The sequence below is a fragment of the Olea europaea genome, chromosome 7 (genome assembly GCF_002742605.1).
Source record: "Olea europaea var. sylvestris chromosome 7, O_europaea_v1, whole genome shotgun sequence".
NCBI classification, from domain to species: Eukaryota; Viridiplantae; Streptophyta; class Magnoliopsida; order Lamiales; family Oleaceae; genus Olea; species Olea europaea.
The window spans coordinates 23,686,042-23,710,424 of NC_036243.1; the positions used below are offsets into that span (position 1 = coordinate 23,686,042).

At 31.7% G+C, this 24,383-nt stretch overlaps 1 protein-coding gene across 2 annotated transcripts; it reads right to left on the reverse strand.

Annotated features, from left to right (window-relative positions):
* Window positions 1-2,336: 2,336 nt before the first annotated feature.
* Window positions 2,337-8,532, reverse strand: LOC111397499 (probable receptor-like serine/threonine-protein kinase At5g57670). Of its 2 annotated transcripts, none has more exons than XM_023024461.1 (10): window positions 8,049-8,532; window positions 6,191-6,288; window positions 5,692-5,938; window positions 4,912-5,604; window positions 4,565-4,813; window positions 4,293-4,456; window positions 4,132-4,211; window positions 3,818-3,965; window positions 3,587-3,736; window positions 2,337-2,891 (listed from the first exon to the last, which is right to left on the reverse strand). In XM_023024461.1, exons 1-10 carry the CDS (start codon window positions 8,209-8,211, stop codon window positions 2,613-2,615), a joined length of 2,271 nt encoding a protein of 756 aa, XP_022880229.1. In that variant the 5' UTR covers window positions 8,212-8,532; the 3' UTR covers window positions 2,337-2,612. The 2 variants fall into 2 exon arrangements, with proteins under 2 accessions (XP_022880229.1, XP_022880228.1); XM_023024460.1 differs by lacking the exon at window positions 8,049-8,532 and adding an exon at window positions 6,576-7,099.
* Between the last annotated feature and the right edge of the window lie 15,851 nt (window positions 8,533-24,383).

A 24,383-nucleotide genomic window follows, 5' to 3' on the forward strand; every position in this document is an offset into this window, starting at 1 on the left:
GAGGCTGTAAGTGTACAGTCCTAAGAATAATTCATGGATCAAGGATTAGTGTTCCCAAACCCATCAGTGTATTTCAAGGCACCTAGCCAATTAATCTGCAGACATTTGCAGTATCAGTCACTGTCATAACTTTTCTACGCCACTGCCTTAAGAAAAACCAGCTGTATTGCCACACAGCGTAGGGTGCATGGCATTCAACTGCCTGGATGTCTTCCACTTTGAAGCATGAATCAGTTCAGGCAATGAAACAATATAAAAATATCCCACTCTCGATTGGAGATTTTTCTTATCCAAGGATCAAAGACACGATGGTTGTAATTGATCAACTCTTGAATCTAGCAATGACCGAACAAAGTGGTAAAGAAGTATACACACAGTCAACTCCAAATTTATTGGGATAAAGACTGTTTTAGGGGAAATTCGTTTACTTCTTTTTCATGGGCCAAATCTTTTCAATCAAGTAGAAGTGGAGGCCAGGCTGGTTGCGCCATAAATATGGGATCTTTTTTCTTTAAATATTTTGAGATCCAAAATTGACAATCTAATAAGTATTCCATTATTCATAATATTGTTATTTAAAAAAAATGTAATTCATGGCATTAATTATTAAAGAGAAAAAAATAATATTTGCATACCAATTTTTTTTTTTTTTTTTTTTTTTTTTTTTTTTTTTTTTTTATGTAATCGTAAAGATATTAATAGTCAATCGAGGTTAAAATATCAATTCACGTTATTTATTGAATTTTTTTTTCAAACTAACGACTAGAGTTTCATTTTTTGTTTCAATTTAAACACGATGTCTTGCGTGCTAACAAGATTGATGATGGATTCCAAAAAAACTGGTTAACTTAATTAGTGTCGTTTAACACCAACTTAACAAATTGCTTTTTAGATGCTGTCTTTCAAATATTCAAAATTTGATTTGTGGAAGTGAATTTATGATCGTACCGTTATATTTTGTATTCATTCATAAAAGTGCGTGTAAATTAGGGATGGCAGTTGGGAGGGGACCATGTTTCCCTTGGACTTATTTATTTTTTTCATATAATTTTTTTATTTTTAAAATTTTATATAAATTTTCAAATGTAATAAATAACAAATAAGGTTTGGGGTGGGACTATATTTCCCATCCTCTCTCCTATTTCTTAACAGGACGGGATGACAACTAGTGGGATGCAAAAGCAACCTCTTGATACAACACATCAAGTACTGATAGTTGGCAGTGGTGATCCATTTACATAAAAGTCCTTAGGGTAAGAATAGTTATCAATTATAATTGCTGAACAAAAAAAGTATAATGCCCCCTTTGATTACACTATATTTTCCATGGAAGTTGGAATTCGAATTCGAACTTTCACTTTTGACCTGTTTGATTAACAAAATTTTTCAGAGAATTGATTTTTCATGATTTTCAATGTACAAGCCGGTAAAGTATGAAATTCCACCTTTTATTTTCCCATGGGGTAGGTGATTTTTGGAATTCCACCTTTTTTTTTTCTTTTTTTTTTTTTAATTGTTCGCAATGTAAACAAATTTTAGAAACAATTGTAAAAGAGAATAATCCTTAAATTGATAATTTTCATGTAAAACAAAGCCAAACGAACAGCAAAATATAGATTATTTTTGGATTTTTTTATTTATTTATTTTTGTTGGCAATGGAAACAAATTCTAGAAACAATAGTAGAAGTGAATATTCCTTAAATTGACAATTTTCATGAAAAACAAAGTCAAACGAACACCAAAAGACACTTTTATTTCAACATTTTCCATCTAGAAAATTATACTAATCAAACACTATCAATTGACAATTCCCAATAAAATAATTTTTAGGCAACTCAATTCTCTGAGATTTATTTTTTTTCCACCCAAATTCCATATTTGCAATCAAACATACCCTAAGATATTGAGAAATTAAATGGAATAAATAATATAGTGAGTCACTTCAACTAAAAATCTTTTAAGGTAAATTCACATATGCCAAAGATTGAATGAGGAATATCGTGTTGTTGTGATAGAAAAATTAATTATGTAAACATATATAAAACACATAATTGAGATCTACCCATAATAAGAATATTGAGAAAAAATAATTGTCGAGATACCTCACATATACATGTACAACACCATCCTAGCATTTGAACTCTTTAGTCATGATGAGTCTTAGTTGATACAAGTGAGAGGTGACTTTTGAAAAATGCGAATCTCAAAATTAACACACTTCATAAATACCAAAGATAGTTAACTGAATTGTTAGCGCGGCTAGTGTGACAAATTTAGCGAATTAAAAATCACGACGCATCAAGAGAAGTAGTAAAAAGATCTCACATCTCAATACTACAACAAATTTGGCCAAAATTATACACTTATTGGTATGTACAAAGTATTTACTAACAACAAATACAGGTCAAATTTTTTATTAAAGAGATAGACCCTACACATTCCACAAGACCTCCACATTGAATTGCTTCATTGTCATGGCTACAAAGGGAAGGAGGAGGGTACACCCATAAACAACCTCTCATCCAAGCCCACAAAATAAAATAAAATAAAAATAAAAATAAAAAAGGAATCACACAAACAGAATTTCCCTTTGCTTATGGAAGAAATTTGGTTAGTCGAAGCTCGAGGATCGGCTCCACCTTCCTCGCAAATAATCTTCTAAAGAAACACTTTGCTCAATGCTACTTAGAGAGAGAGAATCTTCCTCGACCCCAAGCAATGCAAGGTTAAGGTGGGATTGGAGATTAGATTCTGAAAAGGATTCGTCGTCCAATGCATCATGTCCTTCTGAGGCATTAGCTTGCTGCCTGACATCGGACCCTTCTAAAGGAATAACTTGTAACCTCGCCCACTTATGTATCTCGTCGTCACCTTGCAGGAGCTTCAGAACCTACAATCGGTAAGTATTCACAATAAGCGTTCGTCTTTAGAAAGAAAATATACATGTGCCCATACACACGAGTGTAATAATTTCGTCTGCAAAAAAACAAGGATGGTATCGCAAAATTCTGATGGAATATTAATATTCTTCAAGCTTAGCAAGAGGATGTTGAACGCCTCATCAGATAAAAGACTAATATAAATTCCTACACGAAGACAAAGTTACTCCCTCTGTCCTGAAGATAAGATTGCTTTCCTTTTTTGTTTGTTCCGAATTATAGGCCACTTTTCTTGTTGAGAGTATAATAAATTTTTTAATATTCCCTAGTCAATGTGCATTGTAATCATCAAATATGAACTATTCCTATTTAAACTATTATTTAATGTAGCGGTACATTGGAAAAAATGTAAGAAAAATTTGTATTTCAAACTTTATTAGTTATATTTTCTTAATATGTGAGAATGAAAACAATCCTATCTTCGTGGGATAGAGGGAGAATAACAAATCACGTTAACATGGAACTCATTTAATTTTTTGACAAAAGGAACCAAGTAACACCGGTTATGAGCCAGACTTCATTAAAGGGAGTACAGCTGAAAGGGGTCAAAAGAATTGCATTTTGGGCCATTAAGATTTCGATGACACTGTAAAGGTTAAGCACGTAAGCTTAATCAACTACAATGGAATTTCAACAGATTACTAACCAGGGTCATGTGTGGCCTAGCTCGGGGTGCACGTCTGATGCATAGTGCTGCTGCTAATACCATCCTCTCCACTTGTTCCTGATCATAGTGGCTACCTATATTCGGGTCTAGGAGTTGGACGAACTTCCCAGAATTCAGAATTGGCTTTGCCTGAAATCATGAAGTATATTGTCAAATTTTTTTATCAATTAAATGGTTACAGATTGATTCATAAAGCACACAGGGACATACCCACATAACCAGGCTCTCTTGGCCCTTTGGACGATCATTGCTTATGGGCTTTCTTCCCGACAAAAGCTCAAGAAGTACCACACCAAATGCATAGACATCAATCTTGTAATTAACTTTTCCGTACATGAAGTATTCAGGAGCTAAGTATCTGTAATGGAAAGAAATGTTAACAAACAACTCCTCATAATATTAAATAGTACTGGTGAAGAAAAGGGAGCTAAAATCTTGTCTATTATAAGGTCTACTCCTACGCAATACTGTGTACAAAATAAGCACTTTGAGTATTTCTTTTTCAAGGTTTAAAATTCACTGACCCAAAAGTTCCTGCAACATCACTGCATGTTATGTGAGACGAAGTTGCTGATGCCCATTTAGCAAGTCCAAAGTCAGAAAGCTGAAAATAATAAAATAATTATAAGTTGTCACCATTTAGAAAACGAGAAATTAAATGCTTAGCTGATTATTAGAGCACAACCTGTGGCTCAAAATCATCAGATAGTAGTATATTTGATGATTTAATGTCCCTGTGAATAACAGGTTGAGAATCTCTATTATGAAGATAACTAAGTGCCTCGGCTACACCAACAGCCACCTTATATCTCTTGTTCCACCCAAAGGTGAATAGTTCCTTTCTATAACCTGACTCGAGAAACATAGTTTCCAGAGACTGTATTAATAAGAAATCAACTTTACTTGTACCAATTTAGATTAATTGAGGTGATAAAGGCTCCAATGGTAATGGCATACCGTGAAGGTTCTCTTCCAGGCTTCCTCTTGATAGGTAATCATAAACCAAGAGAAGATGGTTGTCCTCAAAGCAGAACCCGAAGAGAGAGATGATATTTTTGTGATTTAAAGCAGTAACAATCTCGATTTCCAAAGCAAACTCTTTTAAAGCATCTTCAGTCGGTTTTAAAATCTTTACAGCAAGCTCCTTTCCATCAGGAAGAATTCCTCTATAAACTTGACTGTTGCCTCCTTTGCCTATCATATTCTCTGAAAATTTCCACGAATAGATCATATAAGTCGACTAGGATACTTATATTTGAATCTCAAGATTCGTCTCAAACATATATAGTAAAAATCATAAAAACCTGGCACGAAATTGGATGTTGCTGAGACGAGTTCATTATATTGAAACAACCTGCAGGTTGCTGAGAATTTCTCATGAAAACCCTCCAATTCTTCTGGTAAGGGCCTTGATACGCAATCTGCTGAGGATGTAGTAGAAACAGACTCGTTTCCAATGGGAACAATTGCACCAGTTTCCCCATCTAGTTCAGAAGATGGATCTTTTTCACTGTCAGAATCACTATTTTTTCTAGTTGAATTCTCATTTGACAAAAAATATCTACTGGGAAGTCGCATTGCCCATTGTACCACCGAAACTTGCCCTGCAGGGGAGTTAAATGAAGATTTCCTATTTGATATGAAGGCTCGGCGAAGAAGCGGCCAACCAGGTCTCAGTTCAGGCAATTCTCTTAACAACAATGAAATCGAACTAGATGCCGCCTCTAACTTCTGTACCGGTAATATAGCCAGTGAATTATCTCCATCGCCTGAAGGATCATCCTTTGACCCAGTATGAGAATTATCTGGTGCGACTGAGTCCATTGAACAAATGGAACACTTCCCCTGAAGGGCACTTTCAGTGTATTCAGAAACAACCAAGGCCAAATCTGATTTAGCAGAAGTATTTTGATGGCCATCATTTAGTACTTTATTGTTCTTACTCAACGATCTCTGAATGGCCGCAAGTAAACCATTGCGACGATGATGTTCAGGTTCTGCTCAAATAAAAACGAAATGAGAATATAAGGGTGCTGATAAAATTCACTATATGCCGATGAAATCATCAACAGAAAGTACAATACCTTTTGTGCTAACACGAGATGCTGAAGAGGACTCTCTATGAAAAACAACTTTCCCATTATTAACAGCTAAAATCGAACAATCCTTGGACAATTTCTTAGCACAGTATTTAGCAACAGAGGCCGATGACCGAATATGAAGATTTCGAGCAGTCCCTACAATAACATCAGTTGCACAAAAAGAATTGGCCTCTCGAACAAGAATTTTCCGTACTGATGAACCTCGGCAGATCTTTAATTTTAGATCCACCTGCAGCATCACCGGTTTAACAAAATTGATTATTCAGTCATAGATATTAGTGGATACAATAGAGATAAGAGAATCTGTAAAAGCAATAAATGGAAAATAAATGCATATGGGCTTGACGGCTTGAGAGACTAGATCCAGTGATCCACCGACAAAGTTAAAAAATTTTAATAATCAACTGTAACATTTTAAGAAAATTACAAGAATCGCAAATGAAATTTGACACAAAATACTGAAATTGTGAAAGAAAATTACCTGTTTTAGATTGCAGAAACCTTCATAAACTGCAAGAATGGAGTCAAATGCTTTAACCAGAGACAGAAGAGATGATTTACCATCACGATCCACAATTTCTGCGGAGCCCAATTTCACCAAATCAATTAATTCATTAATTGAAATTTAGACAGAAAAATTCTTTATTTGGCACATATTTCCCTGGAAATAATAATAAACAAGACTTCGTATTATGTTTTCCCCAGAAAATTGTAAGTAAAAATCAATTTTAAGATTCTATTCAACCCATTTCACCAAATTTTCCAAAGCAAAATCAAAACTCAAACAGTCCAATTTAGAATATAAAGCTTATTGCATTCACCAAATATAAAACACTGAAGCATGCAATTTTTGCGCAGAACCTTACCATTGTTGTCAAGAACATGAAGAGCAATGACCCAATCACCAGCCTGAGCGACTTTCACGAGAGCCCACGTCAGCAATTCCCGGCTCTGAGAATCCAGCTTCATCCCCACCACCACCGTCCTTCCACCGGAGCTAGATTCTCCGGCCACCACCATCTGAGTCATTTTCTTGAAAAGAAATTCAGATTCCAAAATTCCCTTTTATCACTGCAGATTTTGTTTCCCTCCGGCGGGAACTGTAAGAACCCGTTTGGAAAAAATGGTCATATAAAGAGGTGGTCAACTTTGCAGGCCGTATAAAGTTAGTTCTGGTTTTCTTTTCAAGATTTTAGCGAGCAGCAGTCAGCAGTCAGAACCAGAAAATTAGATGGGAATGTAGGTATGCTTCATTGGCTAAAGTTATTATTATGATGAAGATAAACCATGCCTTTTCAGTTTGGACTGTGGGAGTGGGACCCACCCGGGGCTTCCATTACCATCAACAAGCAAGTATCCTGTATCCTAGAAGCTAGAGAGGAGTGGGCGTAAGTGCGTAGATGGGGTGCTACGGCATGTAATTGGGATAAAAGTAAGGGTAAATTCCTCGACCGGTCCCCAAACTTTCATAAGTATGTCAATTCTGTCTCAAGCCTTTCATTTATAGTATTAATGTAATAAAGGACCAAATTGTTTTACAAAGATTTTCTTTATTTAAAAAACTAAACGACTACTGTTCAAATTGAACTAATTTTGACTCTTTTTTGAACAATTGTACCTTTTTCGATCAAACATTATGTGCATTTTGAATAGTTATTTAATACCTAAATATACATTTTCTATCATGTAGAGATATTGCGCGTACAATGTTAAAATATTGGGAGCACGAGACCTATTCTTATGAAATTTGGAAATCCTAGACGAATTTACCCTAAAAGTAAAGATGGAAAGGGTTATGAGATTTGGATTTGTTAAATTTGATGAAATCTTCATAAGTTTTAGGGTTTTGAAAATATGATTTTCATTACATTTGTGAGCAATGAATTTTGTCATTTTTGGGTTTTAATCTTTGCAGGTTATGTTATTTACTGTATATGATTTGTGATTCATTGCACTTCTAATTCTTGCAAACTATATTCATTGTATTTTTGTAGGGACGTCATCAAGATGAAATTAAATAAATAAATTTATATATCTTGACGATAAACAAATAACGATTAAACCCAAAAAATGAAATAAAATAAAATCGATGATTCCACCGGACAGAAAAATTCTTTATTTGGCACATATTTCCCTGGAAATAATAATAAACAAGACTTCGTATTATGTTTTCCCCAGAAAATTGCAAGTAAAAATCAATTTTAAGATTCTATTCAACCCATTTCACCAAATTTTCCAAAGCAAAATCAAAACTCAAACAGTCCAATTTAGAATATAAAGCTTATTGCATTCACCAAATACAAAACACTGAAGCATGCAATTTTTGCGCAGAACCTTACCATTGTTGTCAAGAACATGAAGAGCAATGACCCAATCACCAGCCTGAGCGACTTTCACGAGAGCCCACGTCAGCAATTCCCGGCTCTGAGAATCCAGCTTCATCCCCACCACCACCGTCCTTCCGCCGGAGCTAGATTCTCCGGCCACCACCATCTGAGTCATTTTCTTGAACAGAAATTCAGATTCCAAAATTCCCTTTTATCACTGCAGATTTTGTTTCCCTCCGGCGGGAACTGTAAGAACCCGTTTGGAAAAAATGGTCATATAAAGAGGTGGTCAACTTTGCAGGCCGTATAAAGTTAGTTCTGGTTTTCTTTTCAAGATTTTAGCGAGCAGCAGTCAGCAGTCAGAACCAGAAAATTAGATGGGAATGTAGGTATGCTTCATTGGCTAAAGTTATTATTATGATGAAGATGAACCATGCCTTTTCAGTTTGGACTGTGGGAGTGGGACCCACCCGGGGCTTCCATTGCCATCAACAAGCAAGTATCCTGTATCCTAGAAGCTAGAGAGGAGTGGGCGTAAGTGCGTAGATGGGGTGCTACGGCTTGTAATTGGGATAAAAGTAAGGGTAAATTCCTCGACCGGTCCCCAAACTTTCGTAAGTATGTCAATTCTGTCTCAAGCCTTTCATTTATAGTATTAATGTAATAAAGGACCAAATTGTTTTAACAAAGATTTTCTTTATTTAAAAAAAACTAAACGACTACTGTTCAAATTGAACTAATTGTTACTCTTTTTTGAACAATTATACCTTTTTCGATCAAACATTATATGCATTTTGAATAGTCATTTAATACCTAAATATACATTTTCTATCATGTAGAGATATTGCGCGTACAACGTTAGAATATTGGGAGCACGAGACCTATACTTATGAAAATTTGGAAACCCTAGACGAATTTACCCTAAAAGTAAAGGTGGAAAGGGTTATGAGATTTGGATTTGTTAAATTTGATGAAATCTTCATTAATTTTAGGGTTTTGAAAATATGATTTTCATCACATTTGTGAGCAATGAATTTTGCCATTTTTTGGTTTTAATCTTTGCAATTTATGTTATTTACTGTATATGATTTGTGATTCATTGCACTTCTAATACTTGCAGACTATATTCATTGTATTTTTGTAGGGACGTCATCAAGACGAAATTAAATGAATAAATTTATATATTTTGACGATAAACAAATAACGATTAAACTCAAATAATGAAATAAAATAAAATCGATGAGATTGCAAGATTCCACCAAAATTTGTAGTTAAAATAAAGTCAAATACATTGATATACATATAATTAAAATGCTTATGGATGTGATGATGTATTAGTGTGTTCAAAATGCAAGGAATATATGCCAACATTCTTGCTTACAAGTGTGGTTATCTTTAATTCTAGGTAAATTGAAAATGATCAAACATGAGAATAACAGATGGACAAGAACACCCTAATTTTATGGTGCAAACATACTTTCGTGTACGTTAGATTCTGATAAGAAATATTATAAATTCGAAGAGCTAAGACTAAAGTATATTATATATAAATTATTATTACAAGAATTAAAATGGAATGTTGAAATTTTGAGTGGCTAATATATAATCATCTAACTACTTTCAAAAAAATGTTAATTAATCTACGATTTGCTTGACAATTTTATTGTTTATTTGACAGAACTTTTGATTTTGCTTGTGCTTCTTTTAAAATAATTTTATGAATAAGCTATCTTATATCAAGTTTCTGAAAAAGTTATTTTAGCCTTACAAAGTATTTCTAGAATAATTATGCAAATAAATCAAAAATAGTTTCTTTAGAGCCTATTTGTCTCCCGTTATGGGAAAATTATAGAATTTTGAATAGAGATAGCAATTTACCCCGTCCCGAATAGGGCAAAAAAATCCGCCCCGACAGGTTGATGGGGCGGGATGGGGCATAATTCCCCGCCCTTGTCACGGGTCACGGGCGGGGTAGGACACCCGCCCCATGAATATTAAAAAAAAATCGTATATATTTTTTTTTGATATTGTTTTTTCGAGTGTTTCTTTGAATATTGATGTTAATTTGAACATTATTTGTTTTGAATTTTTAAATTTTGAATTTGTATTTTATAATTTAATAGTATAACTCTAAATTTTGAAAATGTGAAATTTTTTTTAATTAAATGGGGCAAAAAAACCCATCCCGAACCCGCCCCGTTGCCACACTAGTTTTGAATAGTATTTTTTGGAAAATATATGGTTAAAATTTAAAGAAATTTTATTGGTTTGAGAGTAAAATATTTTATTGTATGAATGTGTGGTAGAAAAAGTTACTGTAACTAATAATTTATAAACAATAATTTAATTTTAGAAATATTTTTTGGCTTTTCAAAAATCATATCAAGCTAGCCCAACATTCCCATGAGTGTGTTTTTTTCTAACTAATACTCAAAAATGATTTTTCCTAATAATGGCTATTTATAAGTTGTGCGATGAGAAATAAATTATAAGGGCTCTTTTATAAGACTTGCATGAATCACATTGCAACCATAAATTTTATTTACTTATTTCATATCCCAAGATCTAATTCAACTTGTGATATCATATTTAATCATTTTGCCTAGAAATTTTATGCGAAAACTTTATTATCGAATCGAATTGATTCAATCGAAAAATTGAAAAACATAAACGTGTTATATGAGCCGATGAATTAGCTTTTATAAATTTCTACTATTTTTTCAAAGAGTAATTTTTTTACCACTATTTCATTCTATCAACCCAAAAATCGATCCTCTAATTTTATTATTATTATTATTATTATTATTATTATTATTATTATTATTATATCCTCCCTTAATTAGAGTGAGAACGGTGTTTGACAAATTGTATTAATAGAAAATTAGAATTTAATTCTCTCATAGGATCAACCTACTTATGGATTGGATTAAATCTAAATAGAAAAAATATAAAGAGAGCTGGACACGATAACTGCTTCATTTATTAAATAAAAAACTAAAATACATTAAATGCCTCATTTATAAGGTGGGCCACTGACCGACAGTGTGCCACAATAAACTACCTACTCGCCTTTTGGGGCGGTGGCGTTAACATACTAATCACGTGAGTTCAGATATAATTATTTGACAGGTGGCAGCTTGACACGACAGCGGCTGCCAACACGTGTGATCCAACTGACGGCCGTACACCACAAATATATATATTTTTAATATATATTCTTATATTTATTTGCATTCTTCTTTTTCTTCTTTTCCTTTTTTTGGCCTTTGGCTTTTTGTAGATGACAAAAAGGTATAATGAATATTTATCGGCTAGTCACGATCTAAGTCGAAGAAAATTGTAAGCACGACAAATCAAACATCGATAGTAAAGAAAAGGCAAGATGAGTTCGAAAATGCATTTAAGTCGAATCAATTCAAGCTCCTGAATAAGATGACGCTCTGCAAGGTAATTCGTTAGTGTCTAAATTGAATGTACAATGTACTCAAAAATGTAGGACCATACGTCAATTATTAGTCTAGCATGTGAAAGTTATTATCCAACGTTGGTCCACACTTGGATTTTTGTTTTGTGGCGTACATTACCTTCATGTCTCGTGTGTAGGTCAACATTTAATTGCCCTCTTCGCGTGTTATTAGGTATAAGCATAATATTATCTTAATTCCACTTGAACATGAGATCGCGTTTTGCTAAATATTTTTGGAGAAAGTGATTATACTAAAAGTGCACTAACAAGATTAACATCGATGGAGAACGTTACTTTGGTAGTGCCAACGAATTCAATTACGTGCAAAATACGTCGTCGTTGAAATTATTCAAATGGCCTTTCTCTTTCAAGCCAACGATGCTATTCGTTATTGAGTATTATCAATTGCACACACTATAAACGATAATTTTTTTAGTTGTTAATAGTGAAGTTTCTTGAGATTTTGTGTTAATCAATCCTACTGTATTTTTCATTATAAATTAGTGAATCTTTGAAACCATGCATATAAGGAGTGTTTTCGGATGCGACATATATTTTCATTTTAACATCTCAATAGTGCTAAATTAATAGTACACGACAAAATGTGAGCGCACAAATTTAATTACCTGCGAAACCTGATGTCGTTGAAGCTATTCGAGTGACCTTTATTTTCCTGACAATATTTCATCGTCGAATAACATTAACTTCACGGACTATAAATTTTTCGACATTTCTTTTATTCATTAAAAGTGAAATTTCGTGTTAATTACCATATTTTCATTATAAACTAGTGACCACCTTCAAATTAACTACATTCAAATTAATTATTTGGTGTTGCATCATATCATATGAGTATATTCCTTTTGCTTTTTTCTTTTCAGTGGTTAATTATAAAATTTAATTAAATAACCTGACAGGGGACAGCCCGCAAACTTTGGAAATAATGAAAATTCATCATTTTCGGTTCACTTTAATATCAATTATAATTCACAATTTCGAAAATAAGTATTTTAATAACAAGTTTGTTATGATGTTCTCATACAAATATTTATTAAATGAGATGCATCTTTCACTTTACTTAGGTAACTTTTTATATAAAAAATTTTTATGCATCTTTTACTTGACTTAGGTAACTTTTTTTCGACTACATCGAAATTGTTCACACAATTTATTTCACGACGCACTATGTACTAAAATCTCGTCAAACATGAATAGTTAGCAATAAAAGAATGAGTAGTAAATAATATCGATTCCTATTTTAAAATTAAAAAAAAAACTTATATATAAGTTAAGTAATTTTATATCAAAAGTCGGTAAATTCACCAAAAATAAGTAAAGCAGTTATGCATTTTGGTACTCTGTACTTACAAACCATGCCCAGGTTAGTTAACAAGTTAATTTCTGCTGTGACAAAGAATTGCTTATAATAATTCCTTTAAGGTCTCAACTCAATAACAAAAAATGACATGTTAGCTGAAGAATAAATCATCAACACCAAATAATTATTGCAATATTATATATAACTAACATTAATTTGAAGCTTTAACTGACTGATAAGGAGAACTCAACTCATAATGTTTGTTGCATTCTTGGAAATAATTCTACAATATTGCTTTCGTTTTTTGGAGTGTTGGACTTCATTGGATTTTGTCGGATACCTTAAAAGACCATTACATACTTTATTATTATTATTGTTGTTGTTGTATTCAATTTTGTCATATCTATGCCACGCTTCCGAAGATAACATTCTTTGTCCATATCTAGTAGGTCGTTTGGCCACTAGCAACAATAATTAATAAAAAAGACAAAATTTATTGACTTTGAATTCTCAACTTATTTATAAACGTGAATTACTGAATCTCGATCATCAATGTAATGTTATTTCTTCTGAAATTGACAGAAGAAAAGAATTGAAACATGATCAAAATATTTGCGTTAAGTAGGTCCCACAATGAATGATCAGGAGAGGAAAGGCTCGAGCCAAAATTCTAGATCCCGATTCTTGAATGAATCCTCCTTCCACGAGGATGAGCTTGATGGATTGGAAGGAGCCGGAAGACGGGCTTGAAAGCTTACCTTATTATTATTATTATTAGAGAAAGGTTTGGAACCCTAGTTTTGGAGTTTTCGCCCCAACCGAGGTTAGGAGGTCGTTAGACCGTAGCTTGCTACTGAAAAACTAATAGGCTAGCGCGGCTCGCTTCACTCATCAAGCTCCCCACCCCTTGACTCAACCTCTCTCTATAGACGTTGGTTTATGTGTCTATGACAAGCTGTGGACTTTATGAATGTGAGTAACTATCATAAATTTATACAATCTCCTTCAACTAGCGAATTCGAAAATGACACATAAAACGTCCTTTTGTCCAAGTTTTTCCTTGAAAACAGCATTTGAGGGCTTTTTCTTAGGAGGTTTTCGCTAAAATTTTAAAATAATTTCATATTGTTCATGTAAAGAGGTTATGTTTTATTGAAAAAGAGCAATTAAATGCTATAAACAGTAAAAATCTCTTTAAAAATATCCCAAATACAGGTGGATGTAAAGAAGAGATTCACCAACCTTTTACATTCAACAATAAATTGTCACATCAACCATTAAAACTAATGTGACAACATTTATTTCTAGGAAATAAACAAACCGTATATTCTTATTTTGTCATAAATTAGGTTATGTCCTATGTTACATGACAATACTTCTATGTTCAGTTCAATGCTTCGTGTGACTCATACCTCCATAATAAGTTAATAACTTTAAAATAAAAATAATATATATACACTCCAACTATTTCAAATTCTTTTTATCAACCTATAGAAAAAGAAGAAGAAACTGAGCAACCAGAGTCTCCTACTTTTTCTGATATGGTTCCTCCTTCAAACACAGATCTCGATCATCAATGTAATGTTATTTCTTCTGAAATCGACAGAAAAAAAGAATTCAAACATGATCAAAATATTTGCGTTAAAAATTTTAGAAAACTTTTTCGTGAACGTTTTTCTTCAAAACAAAAAGATCAATACTGGAAATATTATTTTGAATCTTCTACTGATTTAAGTTTCTATGAATGGATTCAATTTAAAGTTTTTGGCAAAAACCAGAAAAACCTCAAATTCTTACTTCAAAAACTTCATCTAAAACGTGGAAAACTCCAGAAGGAAATAATTTTCAATCTATTTATCCTCCTTTGCAAGAAATATTATTTTCTCAAGGAAAAACTGATATACTTGCATCTCTTCTCAAACGTATTCCTAAAGAACGATCTGATGATTCTCAGGTTGTTGCTGAGGATATCAAAAATATTCAAGCTCAGAACAATTATACAAATGATGTTCTTCAATCTATGTGTTCTCAATTAAATCGCATTGAATCAAATTCTGAATCAGAAACTTTTACCTCCCCAAAAGACTCTTTTAAAGAATATAAAGATAAAAGTAAAGATAAGAATTTGACGAAAGCATCTTCCTCAACAATTTTCAAAAATGATGATATTATTCCAACTTTTGGAAAATCTTCAACTCTTCAAACCGAAAGTGAAGTTCTTTCAGAACTTGTTACTCAATTAAAAAATTTTCATGTTTCAAAAAACATCAATACAATTGATGAGATTGAATCTCAATTTATTGATGAAAAATCTGATTTAATCAATAAACTCAAAAAATCTGATTATCAAAATATTCCAAAATTTTATCCTCGTCCTTCATTTCTTCGAAAAGTTACCCCCTCAAAGATCTTATGATGGTAATTCCGGAGTTGAATGGAACATAGAAGGACTTACTAAATTTCAAATTATCAATTTACTTGGACAAATGACTATTTGTTACAAAACCTTCCTTACAAAAGGAAATTCAAGAATTGAAGCTACAAATAATATTGTTCTTGGATTCACAGGACAGCTTAGTCAATGGTGGGATAATTATATTTCTCAAACAGAGAAACCGATTATCTTTTCCTCTGTCATACGTGATGAAAATAACAGTATTATTCATTCTGAAAATGGACAAGAAATTAATGACAATTTTACCGTTTTGGTTTAACTATTCTCAAACATTTTATTGGTACTCCTGAAAATCTTATTCAATTACAAAATGATATTCTTATGAATTTAAGATGTCCAAAATTACAAGATTTCAGATGGTACAAAGATAATTTCTTATCTCGTATCATGATTAGGGAAGATTGTCAACAATCTTTCTGGAAAGAAAAATTTATTTAAGGACTTCCAAAATTCTTTGCTGAAAAAGTAAAGAATTCTATTTTCAATGAATTTGATGATCTTCAAATGCTTATTTATCGTGAAATTATTAATTTCATTAATAAAGAAGCTCTCAAATTATGCAATGATTTGAAACTCAAAGCTAAATTAAAATAAAAAAAGGTCTCAATCCAGAAATGAATTGGGATCATTCTGTGAACAATATGGTTTTGAGAAAATCATTCCTCCTTCTTCAAAAACAAAGAAAAATTTTCAAAACAAAAAATTTTCGAAAAGAAATTATTTTCCAGAAGAATTTCCAAGAAAAAAGAAGTTTTCATCAAGAAAACATTTTTCAAAAAGAAAATCTTTTCCAAAAAGAAATTTTTCAAAAGATTCTTCATTCAAAAATTACTTGTTGGCAATGCAATAAGTCTGGTCATTATTCAAATAATTGTCCTCTTAAGAAGAAGATTTCTACTCTTCAAATTGATGAAGATACTAAGAATCAACTTCTTAATCTTATTCAATTTAGTTCTGATAATGAGTATAACTTTGAATTAGAACAAGTTTTTATCAATCAAGAAGATTCTGATTATAAATCTACTCAAAATTCTGATTCCAGTTCCTCTTCCAACGATAAAGAAATTTGTGATCGCAAAACTATAAATGTTTTATCAAAAGAAGAAGAAATTCTTCAAGATATCATTGATAGGATTGATAATCCTAAACTCAGAAAGAAATTCTCATCTCTTTTACCTTCTACATCAAAAGAAACTTTTGATGATATTAATATATCAAATATTCTCAAGCGTGCTCAAAAGGAACTTTCAATAGGGTCTAAACCCTCTATTCCAGATCTTCAAGGAGAAATTAAGATTATGAAAAATCAAATTTCTGAACTTGAAAATCATGTCAAAGAAATTCATATGGAAGTAGTTTGCTTAAAAGCAAAAGATTTAAATAACGAATTTTATTCCAAATTCAAAGGAAAATCCAAAGTTTCCTCAAAATCATCTTCAAAACAACCCTCTCATCACTCTGAATCATTTTCATCTGAATTTTCATCTACTTCAAAATTTCCTCAAACTGAAGAAGAAAAGATTAATGTTATTAATCGAATTCAACTTCAGAAATGGTACTGCAATATGACTATTGTAGTCAACAAAGAATTCAAATTCACAACTCGAGTTCTCATTGATTCAGGAGCTGATCAAAATTGTATCAAGGAAGGCTTAATTCCTACAAAATACTTTGAGAAAACTATTGAGCGTTTTTATGGTGCTAGTGGTAAAAAATTGAATATCAATTACAAGATTTTAAAAGCTCATGTTTGTAATTCAAATATTTGTTTCAAAAATATTTTTTATCTTGTGAAAGATCTGGATCAAGATGTTATTCTTTGAGCTCCTTTCATTGTTCAAATTTATTCTTTTAAAACAGATTATAAAGGATTAACTACAAAAAATTTTAGAAAGAAAATATTCTTTGAATTTTCAAATCCTCCCTCTTATAAATATGTCAATTCTTTAAAAGAAGCTGCAATTTCAAAAATTATTCAAAATATTAATCTTAAAAGAAATCATATTCAATATCTCAAAGAAGAAATTATTTTTCAAAAAACTGAAAAAAGATTACAAGAATCTTCTATCAAAAATCAAATTGCTGATTTACAAAAGAAAATTGAACAAGAAATTTGTTCAACAATTCCAAATGCCTTCTGGGACAGAAGGAAACATGTTGTTTCTCTTCTATACAATTCTGATTTTCATGAATCAAATATTCCTGCAAAATCTCGCCCTATTCAAATGAAAAAGGAATTACTTGATTTTTGTATCAAAGAAACCAATGATTTACTAGAAAAGAATTTAATTCGTCAAAGTAAATCTCCATGGATCTGTTCAGCTTTCTATGTCAATAATTCTGTAGAAATTGAACGAGAAGTTCCTCATCTTGTTATCAATTATAAACCACTCAATACTGCCCTTCAATGGATTCGCTATCCAATTCTTCAAAAGAAAGATCTTTTGAATCGTCTTTCAAAAGCTATCATCTTCTCAAAATTTGATATGAAGTCAGGTTTTTGACAGATTCAAATTAAAGAAGAAGATAGATACAAAACTGCATTTAATGTTCCTTTCGGACAATACGAATGGAATGTAATGCCATTTAGTCTAAAAAATGCTCCTTCTGAATTTCAAAAAATTATGAATGACATTTTCAACCCTTTTTCAAATTTTATTATTGTTTACATTGATGATGTTCTTATTTTCTCTGAAAATTTAGAACAACATTTCAAGCATATTCATACATTCATTCATATTATCAAGAAAAATGGTTTAGCAGTTTCTGCTAAAAAGATTGTTTTATTTCAAACAAAAATTCGTTTTTTTGGTCATTTTATTCAAAATTCTACAATTACACCAATTCAAAGAAGTTTTGATTTCACTGACAAATTTTCAGATGAAATTAAAGAAAAAACAAGTTGGCAACGCTTTTTAGGTTGTGTCAATTATGTGGCTGATTTTGTCAAAGATATCCGACAAATTTGTGCCATATTATTCAAAAGATTACAAAATAACCCTGACCCATGGAATGATGATTGTACGCATGTGGTCCAAAAGGTGAAAAAGCTAGTCAAAAATATTCCCTGTCTTTCAATCCTTGACCCCACAGCCTCAATTACCGTCGAAACAGATGCCTCAAACATAGAATTCGGTGGAGTGTTAAAGCAAATCCCACTAGAGTTATCTCAAAAATAGTTAGTCAGATTTCATATTGGAGTTTGGACTGGCCCTCAAAAGAATTATTCCACTATCAAAAAAGAGATTCTTTCAATAGTTCTCTGTATCTCAAAATTTCAGGACGATCTTATCAATAAAAAATTTATTTTGAAAATTGATTGCAAAGCCTCAAAAGATATTTTACAAAAAGACGTAAAAAATCTTGTTTCAAAACAAATCTTTGCTAGATGGCAAGCTATTTTGTCCTGTTTTGATTTTGAAATTCTATATATTCAAGGAAAATCAAACTTCTTGGCAGACTTCCTTACAAGAGAGTTCATTCAAAAGAGTGACAATGAGTTGGGCGAAGCAAGTTGAAGAAGAGGATCAAAATCCTTTTCAAACAGTTTCCAGAAGGAAGAAGAAAAATTCAATTCCCTTCTTTGAAGATCTCCCGAAAGATCAAAAAGAAGTTTCATCTTCTTTAAACACCTTTGTCAAAAAATCAGATCAAAAACTCAAACAAAAAGAAGCTGAATCTTCAACCCCTTCAAACTACAAAAAAGCCGTTCAAAGTATTGGAAAACTTCCTCAAATTAACCCTCCAAACACCTTCAAATACTTTACCAAGAATATTTTCGAAAATATCCTTGACATGGAAACTTCTTGGCTCAATAGATACAAAGGTTTGGATGAATGCCTTTCCAGTATTTTTCCTCAAAACTTTTGGTTCATGCCCTCAAATGTTCAAAAATCTAGAGAATATTAGGAGACTATCCTTATCAAAACAGGATCAGCCATAATTTCTCATACTTCAGAACCAAAAGACAAAACAAAAATTATGTTTTCAAAAATCAGTATTCTCAGAGTTTTATCTTATGAAGACTGGGGACAAAACCCTTGGGAAGTTAGGACTTCATCTCTCAAAAACAATTTTTACAACTCAAGAAACTTTTAATTATTTTGATTACTAGAATGTTTGGTATAGAATCTTTTTTTTTTAGACCTATGACTCATTCTTGGTTCATTTTTTTAATCAAAATTGTCATCCTCATTTTTCAAAATGGTTTCAAACATGGTTCTTGTATCATGGACTTGAAGAGCAAATTTTTGCTCAGTCTCACTCTTCAAGGATATGAATACTTCAAAAATGAAGCAAAACCTTTTCTGAAGTTTCAAGAAAATCTTTTGTTTCAGTTCGCATTCAATATGAAAGTTTCCTGAATTTTTTGCTGTGATTTCTTTCAATATCAAAATCTCAAAAATGAGTTTGCTTGTCAAAAAATCACAAAACGTTTCAAGATCAAATGGTGGTCAAAATTCAAAGAAACAAATTGTTGCCCCAAAGCAGTTCAATCATGGATTCAAGAACAAAGAAATTTAGGTGTACCTAAATTCTCAAAGAAAGAACAAGAGAGTCAAGCTGACTTCTTGACAGAAAAACAAATGATCATTTCAATGTTATCAAAATGTAAAAATCCTAAAGAACTCTTAGAAATTTATGAACAAATTTCTAAGCAAGGATCTTCAAAATCAAAAGAATCAGATGATGATCAAGAATCTCAATTTTCTCAAGAAACTGATAATGGTGATGACTTAATCGATTTAAGTTATGACTACGAAGAGTTTCTTGCTCAAAAAGATGCTTCAAACAAATGACTACATGGACCTAGTTTTCTTGATGATCTGAGAAATTCAAAGGTCTACAGATCAAGAGAAATTCTCCTCAATCTTTGTCATGTTCAAAATCAATGGTGCAAGATTTGTCAAGATCCCAATCAAGTTTGCGGACAACATCAATCACTACTTTAACAAAGAAAATGTTATCTTTATTAAAGGAAGTCAAAAGTTGGAAACTTTATCAAAAGATGGCTCTACTTTTCAAGATTCGTCATTATACTGTCTCCCACATTGCTTTTCAAGATTCTTTCAAGAGAAACTCTTATACCGGATTCGTCATTATACTGTCTCCCACATTGCTTTTCAAGATTCTTTCTCTCAAATGAAAGAAATTTCAAGTCCGGATAGTCAGAGCCATCTTTTGATTAAGTTTCCAACTTTTGACTTCCTTTAATAAAAATAACATTTTCTTTATTAAAGTAGTGATTGATGTTGTCCGCAAACTTGATTGGAATCTTAACAAATCTTGCACCATTGATTTTGAACAAGACAAAGATTGAGGAGAATTTCTCTTGATCTGTAGACCCTTGAATTTCTCAAATCATCAAGAAAACTAGGTCCATGTAGTCATTTGTTTGAAGCATCTTTTTGAGCAAGAAACTCTTCGTAGTCATAACTTAAATCGATTAAGTCATCACCATTATCAGTTTCTTGAGAAAATTGAGATTCTTGATCATCATCTGATTCTTTTGATTTTGAAGATCCTTGCTTAGAAATTTGTTCATAAATTTCTAAGAGTTTTTTAGGATCTTTACATTTTGATAATATTGAAATGATCCTTTGTTTTTCTGTCAAGAAGTCAGCTTGACTCTCTTGTTCTTTCTTTGAGAATTTAGGTACACCTAAATTTCTTTGTTCTTAAATTCATGATTGAACTGTTTTGGGGCAACAATTTGTTTCTTTGAACTTTGACCACCATTTGATCTTGAAACGTTTTGTGATTTTTTGACAAGCAAACTCATCTTTGAGATTTTGATATTGAAAGAAATCACAGCAAAAAATCCAGGAGACTTTCATATTGAATGCGAACTGAAACAAAAGATTTTCTTGAAACTTCAGAAAAGGTTTTGCTTCATTTTTGAAGTATTCATATCCTTGAAGAGTGAGACTGGGCAAAAATTTGCTCTTCAAGTCCATGATACACGAACTATGTTTGAAACCATTTTGGAAAATGAGGATTGACAATTTTGATTAAAAAGAATGAACCAAGAATGAGTCATAGGTCTAAAAAAAAGACTTTATACCAAGTATTCTGGTAATCAAAATAATTAAAAGTTTCTTGAGTTGTAAAAATTGTTTTTGAGAGACGAAGTCTCTTAACTTCCCAAGGGTTTTGTCCCCAATCTTCGTAAGACAAAACTCTGAGAATACTGATTTTTGAAAACATAATTTTTGTTTTGTCTTTTGGTTCTGAAGTATGAGAAATTATCGCTGATCCTGTTTTGATAAGGATAGTCTCATAATATTCTCTGAATTTTTGAACATTTGAGGGCATGAACCAAAAATTTTGAGGAAAAATACTGGAAAGGCATTCATCCAAACCTTTGTATCTATTGAGTCAAGAAGTTTCCATGTCAAGGACATTTTCGAAAATATTCTTGGTAAAGTATTTGAAGGTCTTTGGAGGATTAATTTGAGGAAGTTTTCCAGTACTTTGAACGGCTTTTTGTAGTTTGAAGGGGTTGAAGATTCAGCTTCTTTTTGTTTGAGTTTTTGAACTGATTTTTTGACAAAGGTGTTTAAAGAAGATGAAGCTTCTTTTTTATCTTTTGGGAGATCTTCAAAGAAAGGAATTGAATTTTTCTTCTTCCTTCTGGAAACTGTTTGAAAAAGATTTTGATCCTCTTCTTCAACTTGCTTCGCCCAACTCATTGTCACTCTTTTGAATGAACTCTCTTGTGAGGAAGTCTGCCAAGAAATTTGATTTTCCTTAAATATATAGAATTTCAAAATCAAAACAGGACAAAATAGCTTGCCATCTAGTAAAGATTTGTTTTGAAACAAGATTTTTTACGTCTTTTTGTAAAACATCTTTTGAGGCTTTGCAATCAGTTTTCAAAATAAATTTTTTATTGATAAGATCGTCTTGAAATTTTGAGATACAGAGAACTATTGAAAGAATCTCTTTTTTGATAGTGGAATAATTCTTTTGAGGGCCAGTCCAAACTTCACTATGAAATCTGACTAACTGTTCTTGAGATGACTCTAGTGGGATTTGCTTTAACACTCCACCGAATCCTATATTTGAGGCATCTGTTTCGACGATAATTGAGGCTGTGGGGTCAAGAATTGAAAGACAGGGAATATTTTTGACTAGCTTTTTCACCTTTTGGACCGCATGCGTACAATCATCATTCCATGGATCTGGGTTATTTTGTAATTTTTTGAATAATAGGGCACAAATTTGTCGGATATCTTTGACAAAATCAGCCACATAATTGACACAACCTAAAAAGCATTGCTAACTTGTTTTTTCTTTAATTTCATCTGAAAATTTGTCAGTAAAATCAAGACTTCTTTGAATTGGTATAATTGTAGAATTTTGAATAAAATGACCAAAAAAACGAATTTTTGTTTGAAATAAAACAATCTTTTTAGCAGAAATTGCTAAATCATTTTTCTTGATAATATGAATGAATGTATGAATATGCTTGAAATGTTGTTCTAAATTTTCAGAGAAAATAAGAATATCATCAATGTAAACAATAATAAAATTTGAAAAAGGGTTGAAAATGTCATTCATAATTTTTTGAAATTCAGAAGGAGCAATTTTTAGACCAAATGACATTACATTCCATTCGTATTGTCCGAAAGGAACATTAAATGCAGTCTTGTATCTATCTTCTTCTTTAATTTGAATCTGCCAAAAACCTGACTTCATATCAAATTTTGAGAAGATAGCTTTTGAAAGACGATTCAAAAGATCTTTCTTTTGAGGAATTGGATAGCGAATCCATTGAAGGGCAGTATTGAGTGGTTTATAATTGATAACAAGACGAGGAACTCCTCGTTCAATTTCTGCAGAATTATTGACATAGAAAGCTGAACAGATCCATGGAGATTTACTTTGACGAATTAAATTCTTTTCTAGTAAATCATTGGTTTCTTTGATACAAAAATCAAGTAATTCCTTTTTCATTTGAATAGGGCGAGATTTTGTAGGAATATTTGATTCATGAAAATCAGAATTGTATGAAAGAGAAATAACATGTTTCCTTCTGTCCCAGAAGACATTTGGAATTGTTGAACAAATTTCTTGTTCAATTTTCTTTTGTAAATCAGCAATTTGATTTTTGATAGAAGATTCTTGTAATCTTTTTTCAGTTTTTTGAAAAATAATTTCTTCTTTAAGAAATTGAATATGATTTCTTTTAAGATTAATATTGTGAATAATTTTTGAAATTCCAGCTTCTTTTAAAGAATTGACATCTTTATAAGAAGGAGGATTTGAAAATTCAAAGAATATTTTCTTTCCAAAAATTTTTGTAGTTAATCCTTTATAATCTGCTTTAAAAGAATAAATTTAAACAATGAAAGGAGTTCAAAGAATAACATCTTGATCCAGATCTTTCACAAGATAAAAAACATTTTTGAAACAAATATTTGGATTACAAACATGAGCTTTTGAAATCTTGTAATTGATATTCAATTTTTTACCACTAGCACCATAAAGCCGCTCAGTAGTTTTCTCAAAGTATTTTGTAGGAATTAAGCCTTCATTGATACAATTTTGATCAGCTCCTGAATCAATGAGAACTCGAGTTGTGAATTTGAATTCTTTGTTGACTACAATAGTCATATTGCAGTATCATTTCTGAAGTTGAATTCGATTAATAACATTAATCTTTTCTTCTTTAGTTTGAGAAAATTTTGAAGTAGATGAAAATTCAGATGAAGATGATTCAGAGTGATGAGAGGGTTGTTTTGAAGATGATTTTGAGGAAACTTTGGATTTTCCTTTGAATTTGGAATAAAATTCGTCATTTAAGTCTTTTGCTTTTAAGCAAACTACTTCCATATGAATTTCTTTGACATGATTTTCAAGTTCAGAAATTTGATTTTTCATAATCTTAATTTCTCCTTGAAGATCTGGAATAGAGGGTTTAGAACCTATTGAAAGTTCCTTTTGAGCACGCTTGAGAATATTTGATATATTGATATCATCAAAAGTTTCTTTTGATGTAAAAGGTAAAAGAGATGAGAATTTCTTTCTGAGTTTAGGATTATCAATCATATCAATGATATCTTGAAGAATTTCTTCTTCTTTTGATAAAACATTTATAGTTTT